General features: G+C 35.0%; 1 protein-coding gene across 7 annotated transcripts in view; it reads right to left on the bottom strand.

Annotated features, from left to right (window-relative positions):
• The window catches only part of DDHD1 (DDHD domain containing 1), an 81,708-nt gene that overhangs the window by 36,585 nt on the left and 21,246 nt on the right, over window positions 1–23,877 (bottom strand). For 2 of the 7 annotated variants that reach the window (XM_032875360.1, XM_032875363.1), the window contains exons 2-6: window positions 14,642–14,815; window positions 13,995–14,015; window positions 7,594–7,695; window positions 5,544–5,672; window positions 4,315–4,462 (exon numbers count right to left, since the gene is read on the bottom strand). In XM_032875360.1, the coding sequence (XP_032731251.1) occupies window positions 4,315–4,462; window positions 5,544–5,672; window positions 7,594–7,695; window positions 13,995–14,015; window positions 14,642–14,815 (574 nt within the window). The remainder of the gene's footprint in view (window positions 1–4,314; window positions 4,463–5,543; window positions 5,673–7,593; window positions 7,696–13,994; window positions 14,016–14,641; window positions 14,816–23,877) is intronic. The other 5 variants (XM_032875364.1, XM_032875366.1, XM_032875365.1 and 2 more) reach the window with 3 other exon arrangements.

The raw sequence follows: 23,877 nt of genomic DNA, 5'->3' as shown, positions 1-23,877 counted from the left end.
TCCTTCATTACCCACAGAGTCTAAAAGTTCCTTTTTTGTTTTTGTTTTATTTCTTTTACTGCAGATAGTCCAATAAGGGTTATAAGTGCATTTTTAAGTTTCTTTGCCATCTTTTCAAATGTTTAGTTTTAAAAAGTATGAGAATGTACAAGACCATATTTTAAGATTTTTAATATTACTCTACCCACATATTTATGTTTTTTTTTTTATTTTTTTTTAAAGATTTTATTTATTTATTTGACAGAGAAATCAGAAGCAGGCAGAGAGGCAGGCAGAGAGAGAGAGGAGGAAGCAGGCTCCCTGCTGAGCAGAGAGCCCGATGCGGGGCTCGATCCCAGGATTCTGAGATCATGACCTGAGCCGAAGGCAGCGGCTTAACCCACTGAGCCACCCAGGCGCCCCCCCACATATTTATGTTTGATGACTGTATAGTTCTTATGTATTTCATTATGACATAATAATTAGAATTATCTGATCAAATATGTCAAAACTGATAGAGTTGAGGAACCCTGACTGAGCTATAAACTCAGGAAAACACTTCATTTTCATAAAATACTGTCCTTTTCTCTAGTAAACTTCCACAGTCCTCCACTCCACAGGATCACTACCCTAGTTCTCAAATGGTCACATGTGTAGATAATGATTAGGCAAGCAGGTATATCTCTTAAATCACTTGGTTGTAATTAACTGGAATGACTCAAAAAAAGGAAAGAAAAAAAGGATGAAAAAAGATAGTAGGGAATGGAGGAAGGGGAAAAGGAGAAGGAAAGAAGAGAGCTGGGTAGAAGGGAGGAAGGGAGATTGAGAGACTGGTCATGTCCCCAGATTTGCCTTACTAAAAATGGTAAAACATTTCCAAAATGTATAGGTCTTGACTACATGAGAAACACTGAGACCAATGGAGGGTGGAGGAAACAACAAAACAGGAATGCTTGAAAACTATTATGCTATGGCTCAGGCTACAGCCCATGACTGTGAAGCTGTAAGGCCATGCACAAAGCTCTGTCCTTTTATTAAGCTTGTTAAACTTCAGTGTTCTCCTACATGAATGCTTGCTTAGTTGGTATTTTTGAGAAAGGAAAGAAGAGACTAATAGTGCCTGAGAATTACTGTCCAATTAAGTATCATTAAATTACTCTAAAAAAGTCTTTCTAATTCTCCTCAATTAAAAAAAATCAATTGATAAAACAAGTTGGTTTTAAGACATATATAGGAAAGGAGAAAAATAGAAAATCATGAAAGCAATCAACAAGGTACACTCTTTACACAAGAAAGCACGGTCCAGAACTATATATGCCACCTTTGAATGGAAAAAATCTGGATTTGCCTAAAGAAACTTTAGAAGAATATAAAATAAATGAATAACACTGCTTTGAAACACAAGGACAGGGACAATGGGGGATGATGGAGATAAGAATGGGGGTCAGAGTTCTCTGCACACTTTCCTTGATTCGTTAACCATGTGAATGAACTTCCTATTTAAAAAGTAAATTTTGTTGATAATCTTGTTTGCTGTTGTCCTTCCATTTTTTTTCTGTGCTTATGCCTTTTTTCTTTTAAAAATTCCTTTGCTATCATTTTCAGTGACGTTTCAGGAGGGAATAAGATAAGCTTAAGTGTTAAATCTACCATGTTTAATGGAAAGTTGCTTATACTCTTCTAAAATTATAGCTTTAACATTACTTATGGTATTGGTATATAAGTTCAGCAAAGATTTTCCTTGTCATAAATCACCACAAAAAGTAAATCCAATCCAATTCAAATACATTCATCCTTTTTAGTAAACCAGTTCTGATATTCCTAGAAGTTGCCTATAAATTTTCTTCTCAATACACATCAATCACTAAAATAAGGTAAGGGATAAACCTCTAATTCTAGGCTTCTGGAACATGATTTCAAGAGGTCCTCAAAGAACAAAAGGTTGGGTGGAGTCTGGTAATCCTTTACACTTCTTTGTTCATTTCAACTGTGGTCTCACAAATACAAATAAGATTCACAATGGCAGTGACAAAGATGAAGTTAATTTTACTCTTTTTATAGTTTTGGACAATTAACTTAAGAATGGTAGAAAGCAGGGAAAGGATTAAGAAGAGGTCCTCTGGGTTTTCCCACTTATTATTAAGGAGAATTTCTTTGTTTACTTTTTATTATTTATTAATTTATGTGGGGAGTTTTTCATTAAATTAACCTGTCTCTGAAGGAATGATGACAATCTTCTCTGTAACTGATACTTTTTTTTAAAGTTTTTTTTTTTTTTTTTTGAGAGAGAGAGAGAGATCACGAGCAGGAGGGGCAGAGGGACAGGGAGAGAGAGTCCAAGCAGACTCAGTGCTGACTGTAGAGCCCAACATGGGGCTCGATCCTGTGACCCCAAGATTATCACCGGAGTAGAAACTCAACCACCTGTACCACTCTGTTGCCCCAGGAGATTCTTGTCTTTTCTGAGCCACTTTGGATTCATTCATTCTGCTTCCAATACTAGCTCTTGATTTTTATCTATGGCTCTCTCTCTATGATTATGATGAAGACAACTTCCATCTGACTGTGGAAAGATGACAGGTTCAGCAGATCAGACCCTGCATGGCTGCATGTGTAGATTCAGGCATTTGGATGCAACGCCATTGGTCACTGAAATGTCTAGACTAGCCGGGACTTCTGGAAAAAAGGGCTTATTTTTTTTTTTTCTTGAAGTTGAACACAGTATAATAGAAATCATATCTGGAACCAGATGTCCAAGAACAGCTCAAAAATGAAGGAAAGCAGAACAGACAGAAACTGAATTCTGGATTCTCAACCTGGCAAATCTTAGATTTAGACTTCTCAGTTTTATGAACTACTAATATCTCCTTTTGGCTAAAGCCTTTTTGGGTTAGGTTTTTCCCTCACCTATACCCAAAATAAGCAATTTATTATTAAATGGGAAATACCTTCCCATTTATCAACAGATCCACAAAGAACTTGTCATTAAACCTACGTCTTGGGTTCCTAGGTATCCAAGCAAGAGATCAGCATTTTAACAATAAACCATAAATATTCAAGAAGTCATGCACAACTCATCAGAAAATAAAGTCAGAATCAGAGGGAAGAGATTTTTGTAATATAAGCTATGAAGACTGACAGAAGTTAGGGTGGCTTGGCAGTATCTGACAAAGTTTTTAAGAGCTGAACTGTATTTTTACTTTAATCAACATCAGTTGACATTAAGAGGTGTTACAATAAAAGGTGAAACAAAACTCAACATTGCACTATTATAGAGATGTTGATGAGGACAAAGCTCCTGGTATCCCACAGTATTTGCTCTAAAGGACTTAAGAAACACATTTACTTGAAGCCTCAGAACCAGATCAAGTGTGCTCTGAACCAACAATTGTTTGTTTTCATCATGTGATTAGATTTTTTTTTTTTTAATTTCAAGTTGGCTCCATGCCCAACATGAGGCTTGAACTCATAACCCTGAGATCAAGAGATGCATGCTCTACAGATTGAGCCAGGCAGAAAGCCCTGATTAGATTTTTCTTCATACTGGCTGCTAGGTTAGAGCCAAATTTGTGGTGGAAACTTTTTTTTTTTTTTTAAGATTTTATTTATTTATTTGACAGACAGATCACAAGTAGGCAGAGCAGCAGGCGGGAGATCATGACCTGAGCTGAAAGCAGAGGCTTAACCCACTGAGCCACCCAGGTGCTCCTGTGGTGGGATCTTTAACCCTAACATTTCTCTTCAACCCAGTCCTTAACATTTTTCATCACACACAAACATCCTCCACCCCCATAACATGATGGACTTTTTAGACCAAAGATGAATATAAATAAATTAATGGGGTAAATAATATACCTGGTGTGTTGGTAAAATACCCACTGTTCTTTGTGTAAAATTTAGAGTTTGGTTTCCCCTGGTAGTAATTAAATGGCCAGGTTAAACTGCTGATGGGCAATTTAAATGATTCTTAGGTTTCTTCATAATTATGCAACTTCGCAATTATTCTCAGTTTCTGCAGTTCAAACAGTAAGATAAAAACTGAAAACAGCCTTTCTCTTTGCTTTTAACCTTAGTTTAATGTAAATTAGTAAGTTAAAAACACTTTCTTGTCCTTCATCTTCTCCACGCTGTGGGAGAAAAGAATTCAAATATCATCGTCATCGTCTGGACATAATCACTCTCAAAATTTGGTCCAGAAATTCCATCTATAAAGTAAGAGATATTAGAGTAGCTGGCATTGAAGAAACAGGTGGTGGAATGATTACACTCTGTTATACCCCAGACAAAAGTTTGGATTCTAGACTAGAGGGAGAATGTATTCATCAAAGAACTCACATGGCTGTATTTTTGATAATTCTTCCTTGGTCCATTTTCTGCCCAATGCCATGCACGACAAATACAATATGGGTTGTCTGTGATGGCTTGTCTTCTAATGTGGCTTCTTCTACATAACCTCTATGAAGTCTGGTCCCACTACTTGATGCTGTAGAAAAAGTGTGATTCTAAGTTTATTATTTATTCCAGATATAGCATTTTGACAATATACTGAAAGAAATAATAAAGTAAAAGGAATATTAAGAAAAAATTTCACTGGATTGGGTGGAGATGAAATTTGTAAGAAGATGTATCTTGACTGGCTCAGATATAAAGTGCTTAAATGGACATGATGCCAAAGCCAGAAACAACAGGAAAAAAGAAAAGGAAGGAGGGAACGATGGACAGAACACAAAAAATTTTTGTAAAAGTTCTCTATCAAAAAAATACCATGAAGCAAAGATAAAAGGTGAATGAAAAACTGGGAAAAATTTTGCAAAATATGTGCAAAATTAGTTAATTACTAAGGTACAAAAGAGAGCTTACTAACCAAAAAGTGAAAAGACAACCATTCAAATAGCAAAATGGGCAAAAGGTACAAGGTAATTCACAAAACAAATACAAATGACTAGTAAACATAAAGAAGATATTCAAGCACATCTGTTACCAAAGAAGTCACAACAAAAGATGGAATAGCAAAAAAGATTAATATCAGACTTAATAAAAATTTCTGTAAAATGTATTGGTAATGCTCTCACATCTTTCTCAGGTACCATTTCCTCTTTTCTTCCCTTTAGTCACACTTCTTGAAAAATTCGTCTCATCTCACTGCCACCATTTCGTCACCTACCTAGACTTCAACCCACACCAATCTGGCTTCTGCCCCTTCAATCTATCCAAATCACCAATGACTTCCATTTCACTAAATCCAACATAAAACTTCAGTTTTCACCTTCAATTGCCATGTTTTATTTTTACATCACTGCCTGAGGTTTGATTGCTGTTGTGTTTCTAGAAGTATAAAAGATATTTATTAATCTTGTCAGATCATTCTAAATATATTACCACTGATGAATACATGTGAACTCAATCACCTTAATAAAAGTTTCATTTAACGGGGCAGTAACTGTCACTAAATTTAAGGCATATTTAAAATATACCAAAAATTGAATATGAATAGTCTATTTTGAATGTAAGAGAAAAAGATTCTTTCAAAATTTTGACAATCTATAGTAATATTTAACAATTACCTTTAGAAAATCCCAGTTTTTGAGTTACTGTCCTTGCAATTTTAGATGTTGTTGCATCACTATAAAGATACACTTCATCCATACTGTGCCAGTCCACGTGATTTCGACTCAACTTGAAACTATGAATAGCTGTTGCAAAAAGGAAAAATTAATGTTAAGGTTGCTCATTTGTGTGAAGAATTATAATACACAGATTTTTGAATCAGTATTTTAACTCTGTTCAATAAAAAACTGTCTTGCTGAAACACATATTGATGTGAAGCAAGTAATGGATAGGGACTTTATTTTATAAATGATAAACCATGCTATAGGGAATATCAACTTGTTTCAACGACACGGAATAACTGGCTTAACCACCATAATTTTAATGTGTAACACGTAGTCAGTATGTTGTGATTATTAGAGAACTGCTTTCCCACGTGATATGCCCATTTCTAAGGTCTAAGGAATAATATATACCTTCATGAAAGTCCTCAATATCTTTGACATAGAAACTTAAGTTTCCTTTCTTCTATGGATTTTATTTTTGGATCTGTGAAAATTTCACTCAGTGCAAGACAAAACAAGACTAGAGGAAAACAATTATCTTTAACTGGGATGAGAACAACCTAATTTATTAGAATATAGGGTAGTTTTGAAATGGATATAAAAACCAATTATCACTGGATATTGCTTACCATAACAGAAATCCAAAGTTGAAAGATGTTTTAATAAGATATCAAAAAAATATTGAAGAAATATTTTCTACTATGATGTTCAAATCAGTATGGTTATTGCATTTCTATAACTAAGGTATGCCTGGTGAAAATAAGCTCTAAGGAAAAAAAAAAAACAAACCTTTGTGCTCCAGGAATACATAAGTTCTCTGTGGCAGCTACAATGTCTTGTACCACATTTTGTACCACTGGCACCAGCGTCCTAGCATAGTGCCTGACATGTGTCACAAATTCAGTAATGTTTGTGGAAGCAGTGGATTAAGAATGTCATAACATATTCATGCATTCATAACTTGATAATTATATTCAGAAGGCCTTAAACTTTCCTCTTTATATCTCTGGTATAGAGGTGAGAAAAATCCACCTACCCATCTTCAGAAAACCAAGCACCTTAAAATTGCTATCCCTGATTTATTTAAAAAAAAAAAAAAAAAACCTTTTTAAGCAAAATATTATCTCCCAATATATATAAAGACCCAGAGGTACAAAGAGATTAAGTGACTTTCCACAAAGCTGATTACCAGCAGAGTCTAACTATTCTGACTTGAAGATGAGTTGAAAATAACCTGAAGTTTAAATATGAAAGGTTATATAGCCGAGGTCAAGATCTAAAATCGTAAGTCATTTTTATGAAAACCTATTCCCTACTAAGAACACATAGAAAAGTAAATCATTTCAGGGAAATTATTCTTAGTTATGTGATAAATGTAATTTCAAAAATTTATGAAAAACCAATTTATATTTCACTTATCTGACAGGATGCATTTTACTAACATTGAATACAGACCTAGATGAGATTAATGTAACAAACATTAATAATGTTCAATCCAAAAAAAAAAAACCAGTAGCAATGTACAAACTCAGATTTTCTTATAAAAGAGCTTTTTGTAAATTAGGAAAATCTTTTGCAAGAGTTTAATAATTATTTACTTTTCTATGTCTGATCCAAACCACTATTTTATTAAAGCATTTTCATCTAAAGTTTCTAAGCTACATCTTTGTTAAAATAGTTTTGAGTCACATATGCTTAAAACATTTAAACTATAGGACCAAGATATTAAGAGAATAGTGTTGAAGCCAACAAAATTTTGTTCCTTCTCAAATCATCCACAAACCGCCTTAAAGTAAAACCTCTTAGTATTGGGTGAACATCCCTTTACTGGACTACACACATTATTAACAAATGTTTATATTGCTTATAATTAGGTAACTCTAAGCAAAATAGCACAATGGACACATTTCTAAAAAACTAAAAACTTCTATGCTTTAAATGCTGATTACTATAAGCCAGGGAGAAATAACTACATGGAGAAATAAAACTACAATTACTGTACCTTGAGAACGCTTTCGTTTAAGACCTGCCGCATCTGTACTCTCCTTATATCCTCTCCATTTGAACAGAGAAGGGAGGGAGAAGGGAGGGAGGTGGTAGACAACTAAGAAAGCAAAAACACTGAGCTTCAAAGTAAATTTTAAATGAGGTTTGCCATTTTTGCCTTTTTGTTGTATGAACTTTAAAAGATGAGTTGTATTTGACAAACATTATTCTAAATGTTTTATTTATATAACTTCTAATTAAAAACCAGTAAAGCAAAACATTAGTTTAATAATGTTTATCAAATAGATGCTCTACTTTTATCGAAAGAAAAAAAGGCAAATGATACCTAAAATTTATCAGTTAAAGACAACTATGTGATCATCATATTTAATGCCTTTACACAGATAGAATAAAAAATAGGTCTGGTATTTTTGTATGCATAAGGGATATATAAACCCATCTTCACAATACTAAGGTTATTTACTTTCACCAAATTAGCTGACAGCTGGTGTCCAAATTAAGAAGGCAATAAATAACATTTTACACATTTAATGCAGTTTTCCTGAGAAAATATCACAATATACATTCCACTAGATGCCTTCTATTACTGAAGTATATAATGGAAGCTTCCCACAGAAACAAAATATTCTTTTCACAACTCTGTTCACTGTGAAAAGAATTTTAAAATGAAACTTTTGCCAAAATAAATAAAATTGGAAGCTCTTTAACTGGTTAGTAATAAAATAATGAAAGTTAGTAATAAATGATGAAAAAAGTCACTAGTAAAAATGCATGCTGTGACCTCTTTAAACATGAAACAGACAACATAAAGCCAGACATAGACTTGATTTTTGGCAAATCAGTAGACAACCTTGAAGTCAACACTTTCCCTGTTGAACATTGCTAGTTACATATCAGTAAATTTCTTTACATTTTAAAGAAGCATTTTTTTAAAAAATCCACTTGAAAATTGAACCTTATAAAACAGTTTTTTTTTTCTTTTCTTCTTCTTCTTCTTTTTTTTAATAAAGCAGTTTCTTAACAGTTCAGGAAATGAACCACAGAACCTTAATAACTTAGTTCAGATTTATGTTCTAAAACATTTGCTTTTCCATCCTCACTCCCTTCTACAATAATGTGATATTCAAAGGTTAAATACTGCTCAAATATGGATATATTTAATTCCTGTTGAGCAGTATTAGATACATTTAAAAAATCTGTTGTATGTATAGGTGAAGCATATTCAAAGATTTGTGCAATAAAGGTAACTGAGAAATGTTTACAAGGCACTTAATAATTACAACTATCTGTAATTAGATAGCTACAAACTAGAATTTAAAAGCTGGGTGGTAAGATTAAGATTATAAAAACATTTCATTGTTACAGAGAGGTAGAAAATGACAACTGAAGCAATTTTCTTCACTGAAAAAGTTTCTTCTCAAAGGTGACTTCTTGTTAGTTATTGAGGAGTAGATGTACCACTTGCAGGAAACATTTTTAAACAAAAAAATTCATTAGGAAAAAGCTAAATATCAAAGTAGATCAAATTGGCATAAATTTGAGACTTTACTATTCAAAGAAACAAAACCTAGGTTTTATATATCCACTAATAAAACTAACATGAACCAAATCTATATTTACCAAAAGAAAACTAAAATAATAATAAAAAAAAGACATTAGTAAAAATGTATGCTGTGACATTTGGTAAGCATGGAACAGCCAACATAAAGCCAGACATAGACTTGATATTTGGCAAATCAGCAGATAACCCTGAAATCAACATTTTCCCTATTAAATATTGCTGGTTATAAACCAATATAAAATGCTTTACATTTTAAATAAGCAGTTATTTATAAATCCACTTGAAATTCATATGGACCTTTGACTATACTTCAAAATTATACAAACACTTTCAGAAAGCTACTCAAGATATAAAAAATAAAGGCTTTTCTTTCAAAAGGAACTGCATGATTTAGGGATTAAAAAAGACAAATACCCCAACTTACTAAAAATAGAAAAGCATATTTGTTTAAAACATTTTTTTAAAGATTTTATTTATTTATTCATTCATTCATTCATTCATTCATTCATTCATTTGACAGAGAGATGGAGAGAGAGCACAAATAGGCAGAGTGGCAGGCAGAGAGAGAGAGGGAGAAGCAGGCTCCCCACTGAGCAACTTGATTCCAGGACCCTGGGATCATGACCTGAGCTGAAGGCAGGTGCTTAACTGACTGAGCCACCCAGGCGCCCCTATTTAAAATATTTTCACAAAATTAAATAGGCAAGGTTCTTTATACCTTCCTCTCAAATCAAATTCTTATTTTCACTTGAAAGTCACTTGTTCTATTTGTCACAATATCTCACAGCATAGTTAGAAAGCTTAATTTTTTTCAACCCAAAGGGCAGAATTAGTGGTACTACCGTGAGCACAAGAGAGACAAAAAGTATTTACTATCAATCCAACAGGGATCCCCATTAAATGAAACTCATGTGCTAAAAGCATTAATGAATTTTTTCCCCTAAAATATGAAGTTTTAGTTAGGAATTTTTATGTTAGCAAACATATGCATAAACTCAAAATGTTAACTTATTAAATGCTAACATTTAGTTAAAATGTTATTTTATATACCAAAGCCTTACATAGCAATGAAGATTTAAAGCACTAAAGCATTTCTAATAAATTTCCATAATAATCCTTCTCCTCCTAAAAGGATTTTCTTCATTATATAATTCTGAAAGCAACAGAGTATCTAAAAAGGGGGTTGCTGATGACATACTAATTCCCAGAGTAGAACAACTCAATGACTTTTTCCTTTTTAAAAGCTAGTAACCTGGATAGTCTCAACTTTAGGGAAAGCAGTTTTGACATCTCAAACATGCCAACTGTAATGAGAAAACCCCCAGCAACCTTCTTGGATCTCAGAGAAATTAAGTTAGGTAAATTTATAAAAAGTAATAACTAAAAAGCTAGAAGAGGAGAATCCTCTTAGTCACCAAAGAGGGAGGAAAAGAAAAGCTGGTTAGAAAGGATTAGCTCCCCTACTCCTCTTGCCTTTTTGACTTTTGCAGTTCTGTATTCAGAATTTGGGATATTCTTATCCAGCAAAAGTGATAGGAATACACACTTTACATGCCAAATTGTTAAATGTTTTAAGTCCTTCAAGATATGCCAACACCTGTGATGTCACAGTATCCCAAAATAGCTTGAACAGTAACCTATGACTTTATATTGATAGTGTGACACTTAGATAGCACATAGTTACATTTCACATTCTTAATCTGTTAATCTCTGCTTTTTAATTGGAGCATTAGTACTTACATTTACTGTAATTATTAACATGGGTGAATTTAGGCCTACCATTTCACATTTATTTTCTCTTTGTTCCATTTGTATTTTGTTTCTTGTTTCTTCTTCCTGACTTCTCTTGGGTTAATTAAATATTTTTTACTATTTTATTTTAATGCCCCAACTGGATTTTTTTTTCTTTCATAACCTTGACATTAAAAAAAAAATCATCTTTATTGAGGTACAATTGACAATAGTGTAAGATATTTAATGTGTACATCATAGTAAATTGATATACATTGTGAAAGTGTTCCCCTTATCTAGTTAATTAGACCCCTCAACAATTTGAAGAGCTCTGATCAGTTATTTTGTAGAATGTCCCTTAAGTTGAGTTTATCTGATGTTTTCTCATGATTGGATTGATGTTATACATTTTTTGGGTGGGGTGAAGTACAGGACTAACCCATTTAAAAACTTTAATCTTTTTAAAACTGATTATTGCTTGCATCAATAAAGTGAGTCAAATACTACTCTGGTACTATATTCAGATATTTTCAAAATTACTTATTTGAAGTGCTGATTTTATTTGTAGAATTCATCCCTAGTGAAACTCTAGACCTCCATTTGTTAGGCTGCTAAGGTGGGGTGGGAAGAGAATCAATTTTTATTGCAACTCTACGAGAAAACAAAATTTAGATTAAAGTATCTAAATCACAAAAAGTCATGACATTTTTATGGGTTATCTTTATGTATGCTAAAAAAGTTATGCTAAACTTTCAATCTATTTCACTGCTCACTTTGAGATTAGTAAGAAAATTAACAAGGAGAAAATACTTTAAAAGCCAATTTATTTGTGGCATCAGCTACCCTAACCAACAGATAAGGTCAGAAAGAAAGGAATTATTTTAATGTCCTTCAAGGCAAGAACTCTGTTTAGTTTCTTAGAAATTCCGGAGGGAAAATAATTCCACAGAGCACTTAAGAGTTCCTTGATATAGTATTTTAAAATGTTTTTAATTATTAAGTGGGATTTTTCCAGAAAGTCTTATTTGAAAAACTCCACAGCACTGTGATCTCCAACTCTCTGTATTTCAACTCTGTTTGCAGAATATCTAATTCTGTATTCACTGTTTACTGTGTTATATTATACTTAACTCTTTGTAACTACTCTCACCTTTGGGTTTGTCTTTCCCAAAACTTCGTGAGGTTCAAAACCCTGTATTTTTCACAAAAGTGCCTAGCACAGTACTATCTGCACATGGAAACATTGAAAACCTCCTAAAAATATGAAGAGTCAAGGCTTTCTCACATGTGCATGAGAAAATTTAGGTGGAAAAGATATTTTTACCCTAATGAATTAATGAGATATGAAATTTTAGAAGCTTGGAGGTAAGAAGCAAAATAAAAGATAATGTTTTTATCTTTGTAGATATGGTAAATCTGATTTTTCTAACAATGGTGGCTTTTTAGACAGCAAATATTCTTAAGACCAGTGATAATTTTCAAGTACACTACAAAATTTCCCATAATCTTCAAAGTCAAATATCACATCTTAACACAGAAATGTATGTTTTACATAAAGCTGAATAAAAACTAAAATGGCTGTGAATTTATGACAACAGTATATATACCACATTGAACTTAAAATCTTTGTTAATAACAAAATATACTGAAGCTTTACTTATATGCCACAGTGTATTTTAAAAAACCAATTTTTCTTCTAATGAACCTTAAAGAACCATCATTTTGAAAGATGACAAGGGAAAAATGTTCTAACAGTTTAAAAATTTTCTGTTGCAACTAATGAGAATTTTACCAAAGTATATCCTTAAAGCTAGCAAAAAATATTACTATAATATCCTAAATTGATACTCTAGAATCAACACAGACACTCTAGGCATACTAAAAGTCTACTCACACAAATATACCATGTTCTTTATTAGACTTCTTTAAATGACTGGTACATTAAAATTAGGGTACTGTGAAGAAAATGGAAGTATCCTGCTATCCTTAACATTTTGACAGGCAGTAGAAGTAAAAAAGACACACGAGATTCTAATTTTCACTGAAATAAAAACAAGATTCCAAATAGATGGATATAGAGATAAAACAGAGCTGGTGAGTAACTTCTATTGGATAAATTAGTAAGAGTTTTGAAAAAGAATGTTTTGAATACAGTACAAGAAAGGGAAATAATCTACTTAGATTTTTATTTTTTATCCTCATCCTTTTTCTCCTCCGAGCTCTTGGGATTTTTTCCCCTACTAATAGTAATGAATTCAGGTGGCTAAACTGGGTTTGTTAAGGTGAACTGCCATTTCTGAGGGAGGACTGAAGGAGAATTAATAGAAAGAAATCTAGAATTCAGCCTTCTCCAGTAGCAATCTTATTTTGGTAGTGATCATGAGCCACAACTTTCCTCAGTTATGTAGACTTTTAATCAACTAGATACAAAAGATATGTTAATTTGGTGTGAACTAAGCTGTATAGTTTCCTTGCTTGTGATGTGTGTGTATGTGTGTGGGTGTTCACAGAGAAAAAATACGAGAAAGAAGACTTAGGATGTTTGATACTAACAATAAGAAAAAAAATTAGCCAATTAAAAGCCTATTGTTTTGCATTACATCATGTGAACAATTACTTTTTTTAAATTAACATATAATGTATTATTTGCCCCAGGGGTACAGGTCTGTGAATCATTAGGCTTACACATTTCACAGCACTAACCATAGCACATACTCTCCCCAGCCAACTATCCTTCCCCTGCCCCACCTGCCAGCAACCCTGAGTTTATTTAGTGAGATTAAGAGTCTCTGATGGTTTGTCTCCCTCCGGATCCCATCTTTCTTTCTTTCTTTCTTTCTTTTTTTTTTTTTTTTACTTCTAACCACATAATTTTTTCAAGCTGCATTCTGTGAATTACTTGATCAACACTGAGTTTTTCTCCTTTAGAGATGTTTTATGAGAAGGGGAAAAAAACCCCACTTAACTCATATTTTAATTCGCTAGTTTCAACAGGGCTTGCCAAGAAACCTCCCAAATAAAGGCAAGTATAGATGAAGAAATACTTTTTAGAAAAACATATTTAGAGAAATCTACAAATTCTACTCTACCTATATTATACTCACCAGAATAGCTGATCCCACTGCCTGCAGTAAATGGAACAATAGAAGTATTTTTAACTTTACCACACATTTTGAATTTTACTCAAGATCAGACACATAATGAAACATGGCCATCTTGGCTATGATATAAATATTTTAAGGTATTGCAAACAAATGCAAATGCTGAGTAAGGGAATATAAAGAGTAGACTGTTTCAAAGTAAAAGTTGATGTGGTTATCAATATGGAAACAACCTAAAGGTACTCATACAAAGGAAATTAAGGTTGTTTTTTTTTTTTTAAAACTTCAGGAAAAGAACTGACATTAAAATATTAATAAAACTGCCCTTTTGATATAATGACAAATTTTTTTTGTAGATTCAATTTTCATTGGTAATTACAAACTACTGAAAAGGACTAATTCACAGAACCTTTAACAATTTGTACAATAGTAAGTCATGTTAGTGTCATGCCAATGAACACATATACTAAGTAAAATAAAAACAGTTTGAAATTCATAGCAGTATTAAATTCTAAAATAATCAAATGTTTAAATCTGGAATTTTAAAAATTCTAACACTCATGAATTACCATGCAAAATTATTAACTACTCTAAACTTCATCAAGAACTTACTTGGTTTACAACATATTAATTGTATTAATTGGTCTTACCATCTTTTCCATCTATGGATTTTGACACTTCAATATCAAAATTTTCCTGCATCTGCTGACCTCTAAAACAGCTGAGATGTTCTTGCTCAATTAAATTACTTTCTTTTTCTTCTAGAGGCTGCCAAGTACCATCAATAAACCACTGTCCACGCATTACTGGTATTTTATCTGCCTCTGAAAAGAGAAAACACAGAATTATACATTTTAGGATCCAAGGGTCCCAGAGAGAGACATAGTAACTATAATTTTTATATTTTGTTACTACTGTGACAAAAACTTCCATGGCTCAGCAGAATCATTTAGTTTTAAATTTTAGATTTTAAGGCACAGTACAAATTTTTTACAGTATATTATTTTATTTATATTGGATATTATGCAAAAATTATTTTGGCATTAGAAAGGTAGATGAGCTGTTATCTTTATAACTGAGGCCCTGAGTAACCCAAATTAATAGATGATGGGGTTAAGACAAGTTCATGCAAGATGCTGGTAATAGTTCCAATGTTTTAGAAAATACTGATACATGTTCCCAGAAGTATTTCAGAACTAGAGTGTGTGGTAGTAGTGTGCTGTACTTTTTAGAGTTGCCTTGAAGGTGATAGATTCCCAGTTAGAATATAGAAATAGCTGATATATTTAATTATAGTAAATTCCTTACCCATTTTAGAAAAAAAATGAGTAGAAAGTTTTCTTGAATAATTGTAAACATTCCTTTGATTAAATACTGCTCCTAGGAGCACCTAGGTGGCTCAGCCCTTAAGTGTCTGCCTTCAGCTCAGGTCATGATCCCAGAGTCCTGGGATCCCCGCATCAGGCTCTCTGCTCCACGGGAAGCCTGCTTCTCCCTTTCCCACTCCCCCTGCTTATGTTCCCTCTCTTGCTATGTCTCTGTCAAATAAATAAATAAAATCTTTAAAATAATAAATTAATTAAAAAATAAAGATTTAAATGCTGTCTCTATAAGCCTAATACTTTCCTTCCTTCCATACCTCCCCCCCTTCCCTTTCTTCCTTTCCTTCCATGCCCAGTGTGGAGGCCAATGCAAGGCTTGAACTCAGGACCCCAAGATCAAGACCTGAGCTGAGATCAAGAGTTGGAGACTTAACTGACTAAGCCACCAAGGCACCCCTATTTACTTTTTTTTTAAAAATAAACCACAACTGTTATTTTGAATCCTTTAAGATTTGTAAAAAATAAACCAAAAATAAAATGGAAATAACAAGCCTAAAAATAAAAAGCAAAATAAAACAAATGAACTTAATTATGTAGAGATTTGGTGGTTTAATCATATATAGAAAAATTATTTCAACTGGGTTTAAGACACAGTAATCTTTACATATATGTATTAGGATATATCCTGTGAACAAAAAGAACTACAGATACATCTTAAGCCTGAATTTTGTTTCCTTGAGTTGTTCAAAATGTTATTCTAGCTTTCCTTGCTATATTATTCTTGAGAATTCTGATGTAAGTCTAATTTTTTTTTTTTTTAAGTAAAGTGATCCCCTGCTCACACTACCCCAGATGATAGAAAAAAAATTGCCTTTAAAGTCTAATAGTTTCTGACTCAGAGTTCATTGTTCTGGATCAACCAGTCTTGATGGCCCCTTTTAATACATAAATTTCAATTTTTCTCTTGTTTCTGAAAAGTTCACTTGGATTATGGTTTAGTCATTAGTTCTGTTCCAGTGATTTCTCCCCTTTAGGGACTCTAATTGTAGATATGTTGGGTCTTCCTTTTTCTATATGGAATTTCACACAGTTTCTCAAGCTTTTTATTTCTTTCTGCATTTTTTTCCATTATTTTGTTTGTTTTCCTTCCTTTTATCAATCCCTCTTATGTCAATGCCCCTATTAGTATGTCCACAAGTTTGAGAAATTTTTTATTTGGCTGGAGTATTTAATAGTTTCCTGAAACTTTTGGGGACGATGGTGGAGTAGGAGGATCCTAAGCTCGCCTCATCCCAAGGATACAACTAGGTAACAACCACATCAGTGTAAATAATCCAGAAAACAATCCGGAGACTCTCCACAGCTAAATGTAGACATGAGGGCACATTGAAGAGGGTAGGAAGGGTAGAGACTTGGTTGGGAACCAAACTGACTGGGAGACTGTCCACAGGAGGAAGTGATGCTGTAGGCACAGAAAGACAGAGGAGCAGACACCTCACCAGGCATGGGGAACCTGCACTGGGAAAAGGAATCATCATAACGTGCAGCTTTGAAAACCAGAAGGTCCTAACATCTCAAGTTCTTACAATCAGTGGGGATTAAAAACTGGAACTTTAAAAAATTAGTGGGCTTGGGGTGCCTGGGTGGCTCAGAGGGTTAAAGTCTCTGCCTTCGGCTCAAGTCATGATCCCAGGGTCCTGGGATCGAGCCCCACATCGGGCTCTCTCCTTGGTGGGGAGCCTGCTTCCTCCTCTCTCTCTCTGCCTCTCTGCCTACTTGTGATCTTTCTCTGTCGAATAAATAAATAAAATCTTAAAAAAAAAAAAAAATAGTGGGCCTGGCTCTGGAAGAGCCAGAGAGGGAGAGAATGTGACTTAATGACATCCCTATCAAAATACCAACAGCATATTTCACAGAGCTAGAACAAATAATTCTCAAATTTGTATGGACAAATTTATTTTCTCCTTCCTTTCTTCTTTCCTCTCCCTGCAATGGCTCTGAGGGGAACCAACCTTTCTCTATCTCCTCTCCCAAGAGCAGTGTTTCTCTGATGCTGTTAGTCATCCCTCTCTTTCACACACCTTCCCTATAGCTAGTGCTATGAATTCCTAAGTCCCAGGCCTGTGTCTGTATTTTCCCAGTTGTGTGGGGGATGTTTTCTTTCTATGGGGGTCATTTTGCTTGTGCTTCATTGTAAACTTCTGATCTCCTTTCCTGTCTTCACTATCTCTTGAGCCTCTCCTTGCCCCACTTTCCAGACTCAGGGATTTGTAGCAGCAACAGGAACTTTTGTAATTTGTTGTTTCTTTACACAAAGGCAATTTAAAATTCATGGTATTATCTACACTGTAGTAATGCTGAAGGTGTGATTTATATATGGGCCACGTGTGTGCATGTACGTGTATGGTCCTGTTTGGTCTTATGGCTTTTGGGAAGGATGTGTGGAGAGACTAACATTTGGACAGCTGCCATTATCTTCCAAACCCAAAAGCTCATCTCAATTTTTAAAAAAGATTTTATTTATTTATTTGACAGACAGAGATCACAAGTAGGCAGAGAGGCAGGCAGAGAGAGAGAGGAGGAAGCAGGCTCCCCATGGAGCAGAGTGCCTGATGTGGGGCTCAATCCCAGGACCCTGAGATCATGACCTGAGCCGAAGGCAGAAGCTTTAACCCACTGAGCCACCCAGGCACCCCCTCATTTAATTTTTATAATAATCTTAAAAGATAGCTATAGTTACTGCACCTTTATAAATAAATAGGTTAAGTCTCAGTGAAACTGAATAACTTGCCCAAAGGCACATAACTAAATAATATGAGAAGCAGGATTCCTGCCAAACTTTGACTCCAATGTTCATCTAGGCTTCTACTCTACAACACAACCTTCTCAAGAAAGAAAAATCCTTTTAGCCTTTTCCCCAAGAAATACAGACTGTTTAGCTGTGTTGGTAATTTGAAAACAAGTAATTTGGGAGATTTTATACTGACAGTCTATCATGAGACTTACAAACCAGAGCCAACAATGCCTCCCTGTAAAAACCAGAGTGAAAAACAGTAAAACAAATTTATAGCAAACATCTGTACTTTGAACTCTTTTCCTTTCTTTAGCCTAATAAATCTAAACAAATACTCTACTGATAGATGTTTTTGGAGTTTTATCCAAGCTTCAAATCCTACCAGTATGCTATCAAATATCATCTTTCTGGTTCAGTCCTCTATCTTGTCCAAATATTCAACTGCTAACTAAATGTCTCCTAGCAGATACATCACAATGACAAGAATCACAAGTAGCCATGGAACATACTAGATTCCTGGAAAACAAAACGGAACCAAAACCTGTTACTCGACTTGTATTCCGTCACAGCAAATGGTGTGCTGACAGCATTGAACCAGTCACCCAAGACGCCTCCTCCTCTAGTGCTTCTCATAACCAGACATTAATCAGTCTTTATTGTATCTCCTAAATCACCTTCAAATTCATTCTATATTCATTGGGTCTACAGTCTAAGTTTACACTCTTATCATTTCTACCTGTTTTATTTCAGGAACTTCTTTTCTAAATGTAGTATCCCTAGCTTCAACTCTCATCAAATGCCTGCTCACACAGCTGTGTAAGTAGATGTGTTCATGCACACACATACACGAATCCCCCTAACTTACCCTTTTCTTTTTAGAGAAAGATTCAATCCTTCTTTTACAGAATTTCCAGAGAACCTTTGTAAAATACCACAAATCATGTTATTCTAATACTTCAAATTCTTTAATGGCTCCTCACTCCCTACTAAATGAACTCTGAGCTTCTTAGAATTAATTATAAGCTCATGATCTTTCTTTGACTACCACTTCACATAACTGATGCTGTGTTAGGTACTTATTCACCTACATAATATCTGAATGTCTACCATGAATCAGGCTCTGGGGTAGGCTCTGGATGATACGTAAGATAATGCTGATGGTCGCTGTGCTGTCCATGTCAACAAGGATAGTTCTTTGAATGTGTGATGTTGAGTTGTATTTTCTGTATCAGGGATGTGCTGTTCCTTCTACCTGGATTCTCTTCCCTATATTCTTCATTTAGCTAACTTTCATCCTTCTCTCCTGCAGGAATCCTTTGGTGACCTGCCCTTCTCTGTGATTTCACTGAAAAAACTCTGCACATCTGTCAGTGTTTATGTTACTTAGTCTTCCCTCACTTCCATTGGATACTTGGATGTAGGTACTATGTCTTAGGAACCTCTAAAACCTAAAAGAGAAGAGCACCTACTATAAAGTAGGATTTCAATAAAAGTATGCTGAATGTTGCTGAACAAGACATACTTCATTCAGCTTATCCTATCACCTGGCAAAATGTGGTAGACTGAGCACTTTTATTATTACTCCCAATTGGGCCTTCCTCAGTTTGAGTGGTACTCACCAACCTCTTTAGTTGGTCTATACTGTGGTCAGCCATTAACATTCTATTTTATGATAATTATGTGATTCAGAGGAAAGAGTGACCATTTTCCCAGAGTAAAAGAACAGGTTATTTTTTTGGGGGTGTGTGTGTGTGGACATTCTGTTGAAGAATGACATACATATAGAAAGGTGTGCTAATCTTATGCACACAGCTCAATGGCTTTTTACAAGTTAGTGACACCCAGATCAAGAAAGAAAACATTATTAACATTTCAGAAGCCCCCTCATTCATCTCCTTCTGGGTGCTACCCCTTACCAACGGTAAACATAATTTTTACCTCTAGCACCACAGATTATTTTTGCTTTTTAGTAGTTCATATAGTAGAATCATGTAGTGTGTATTCTTCTATGACTTTCTTTGGCTCAGCATTATGTTACTGAGAGTCAGCCACAAAGATGGCATTATTTGCATGGTTCAAGTACTTGCCAGGTGATAGCAAGTGGGCATTACATAGCTGTGACCTATGTTCTGAGGCTATCATCTTCTACTATTAAAATAATTCCAAATAGCATAGAGACATCTGCCAAAAAATCCCTAATTATATCCTTTAAAAGATATTAAATCATCAATTCATTAATGGATCTCCATAGGGAGCAAGCTCTAATGTAAGGAAACTCCCCTAAACGGGCCTTTAGCCATATAAATGAAGCACTCTCAGTTTTGAACTAGAGAGGACTATTCCTGCCTCTCTAATATGGACATACTTTCACCCTGCCTGAGGCTCAGAATACCCCACGCCAGGCTGCGCTCATGGTTGGAAGCCCTCCTAATCTGGCTTATGCTCTGATATCCCACAATAAGCCATGATCCCTTGTGACTACCCTCCTCACCCCACCCAGTTGGCCTCCAATATCCCATGCTGGGCTGCCTCTCATGTGGACATCTCTTCACTCAGCTTGGGCTCTGACCTCCTAAGCCCAGCTGTCAGTATTGCTCCGGAGCAGGAAAAGAGAGAAGGGCTAGTGTACTAGTTTTCAACCTGGGACAATCTCCCCACCAGGAGACATTTGGCAATGTTTTGTTTTGTTGTTGCTTTTTAAAGATTTTATTTATTTGTCAGAGAAAGAGAGAGAGCACAAGCAGAGGAAGTGACAGGCACAGGGAGCAGCAGGCTAGGGAGAAGCAGGCTCCCTGCTGAGCAAGGAGCCTGATGCAGGACTTGATCCCAGGACCCTGGGATCATGACCTAAACTTCAGGCAGATGCTTAACTGACTGATCCACCCAGGCATCCTCACAGTTAGCAATGTTTGAAGACATTTTTGATTGTCACAGCTTGGGGGTGGGACAGTGTTGCTGGTATCTAGGCCAAAGATGTTGCTAAACACCTTGTACTTGACCTCACACCACCATGCCCAGAAACAATAAATCATCTGCCCAAAATGTCAACAAGTGTTGAGACAAACTCTGGGCTAGCAGCACCTTTTAAAACTTAAAACATGGGTATCTTCTTACACAGCAATTCTGGAAATATGCTTTATAGAATAAACTCTTGCAAAAATGTCCAAAGATAAAGATGTTTACCTCAATATTGTTATAAATGAAAACAAAAGAATAAAAACAAACAAAATGACCCAAAATTTCTACCAACCGAGGACCAGACATACAAATGTTGCTTGGCACATAGTAGGTATGAAAAGTATTAAGTAAATCAAAATATGAATGAATGGATAATATAGCCATAGTGAAATAATGTTCAGAAAAAGTAGGTCTACATTTAATGACATGGAATAAGGTCTACAATAAAAATTTAAAAATTAAATCATAGATATATATATAAGTAATGTAATCCTGTTTCTGTGAGATATATACATTAGTACCTATACTACAAATAAGTGGAGAAAAATACACTAAGCTGTTATTAACAGATATCTCTGGGAGATAGGACTATAAGGAAATTTTTATTTCTACATAATAAATGTCAAATTGTTTGGTGTTTTTATAATATAAATGTTTAAGTTTTATATTCAGTTAATGATGAATATAATGATGGTTTATCTTATATATATATCAAGTTAAATGGGCCACAGGGTACCCAGATATTTGGTCAAACATTCTGGGTGTTTGTGTGTTTTTGGATGAGACTAACATGTATATTAATAGACTGAGTAAAGCAGATTGCCCTCCATAATGTGGGTGGGCCTCACCCAATTAGTTAAAGGCCTGAATAAACAAAAAGCTAACCCTCCCTCATATAAGAGGGAATTCTGTCTGTTGGCCTTTAAACTGGAACATTAAGCTTTTCCCTCTTGATGGCCTTTGAACAGAGACACTGGCTCTGCCAACTTGCCAGCCTCCCTCCCTAATTATGTGAGCCAAATCTTTAACATCTCTTCATCTCTGCAGAACCCTAATACATTTCAGGAAAAGTAAAGATCACATATTTTGGAAGAAACTCCAAGATGCCCACACTATATCTACTCTCTCCTTATTCCTTATAACAGAATACTAATTTATTCAGGGCAGCAATATGCAGTTAAAAGATTTTCTAGTCTTCTTGTGCAGCTAGGTTCCATCATGTGGCTGAATTTTAGTAAAAATTTTAGTAAAAGAATACTGCAAATTACTGGTGATAGAGTTTTTATTTTTACCTCTTTCTTTACTGCCACCTATATGTCTTGAGCTCCTGAAGATCTCAAGTCACCTACTATAAAATTGTGATTTGTAATGTTAAAAAAAGAAACCCACAAGCCAAAGACAGAGTCACTTACACCAGACCAAGTAATCAAACTGGGGCTTAATACCTAATTAAATTGAAGTTCCAATCTTTCCCCTAGAAATATAGTCTTAACTTGCCAGAAATTTCATCAGAAAACAAATATAATCTATCACTTAGGTCCATTCCATCCCCCACAGGAAGATGAGGTAATCCACCTACCTAGTAAGACCCTCTGCCCTTTCCCCTAAGGGACGATGCCTATGCCTGAAATAATTCTTTGCTTAATAACTTCTTGACCCACTCTCCTTCCTATAAAACCTTCCATTCAGCACAACTCCTGAGATGCTGCCTGATTCATGAACTGCTTAATAAAACCAGTAACATCTTCAAATTTACTCTGCTGAATTTTGTTTTTTTTAACAATAATAAAAACATATTTGGTCTCTGTCCTTGTTTCTGGCACAGAACTTCTAAAACCCTTGGAATTTCTTAACAGATGAGAAAGATAAAGCTATCTTTTATTATGATAACAAGGTGAATTTTGGACCACCTCTAGCTCATCTAAGGATAGGGGCTGGTCACTAGAGGAACCAACCATGTAATTAGAGGGTTGGAATGTTCAGTCTCACTCCCTCACGTCCTTTGAGAGGAGATGGGCTGAAGGTTGAATGGATCACCAATGGCCACCGATTTAATCAGCTATACCCATGTAAAAAAGTAAACCTAAAAACCCGAATGCATAGAGTCTGGAGAGCTTCTGGATTGGTGAACACGTGGAACTGTAGTAAGAATGGAGCACTAAGAGAGAGCATAGAAACTCTGTACCCCTTTTCCCACATGACTTGCCTTAAGAATCTTTTCATTTGGTTGTTCCTAAGTTATGTAGTTTGTAATAAACCAGTAATCCAGGAAGTGGAATGTTTCTCTCAGTTCTGTGAGCTACTCTAGCAAATTAATCAAACCCAAGCAGGGGGTTGTGGAAACCTCTGATTAACAATAGCTGGTCAGTAAGAAGTAAAAGTAACAATCTGGGCTTGTAGACTAGCTTCTGAGGGTAGGGGGTGAGGGAGCCAGTCTTGGAGGACTTAGCCCTTAACCTGTAGGATCTGATGCTATCTCTGGGAAGACAGTGTCAGAACTGTTTAACTGTAGAACAACTACAGCTGGTATCCCTAGAGAACTGCTTGGTCACCACAGTCCCACACGGTACCACACTCACATACATGGAATTGGCTACAAGAACCTAAAGACTTACATAAGACAGAACGCTGAATAACAGAAAGAACCTCTGTCCCTTGTTACAGGGCCACATAGCCCTGAACGCTAGACATCCACACTTCTTTTCAGTGGAAAGAAATACACCTTTTTGTGTTTAAGCCACTGGTATTTTAGCTTTTTAAGATCACACACAGTACAATCTCATGGTGATATGGCCTTGCATACTTACATATG

The sequence above is a fragment of the Lontra canadensis genome, unplaced genomic scaffold, assembly GCF_010015895.1.
Source record: "Lontra canadensis isolate GAN:19392208 unplaced genomic scaffold, GSC_riverotter_1.0 scaffold55, whole genome shotgun sequence".
Taxonomy (NCBI): domain Eukaryota; kingdom Metazoa; phylum Chordata; class Mammalia; order Carnivora; family Mustelidae; genus Lontra; species Lontra canadensis.
The sequence above is the reverse complement of the archived record's forward strand: the minus strand, read 5'-3'. Positions and strand labels throughout refer to the sequence as shown.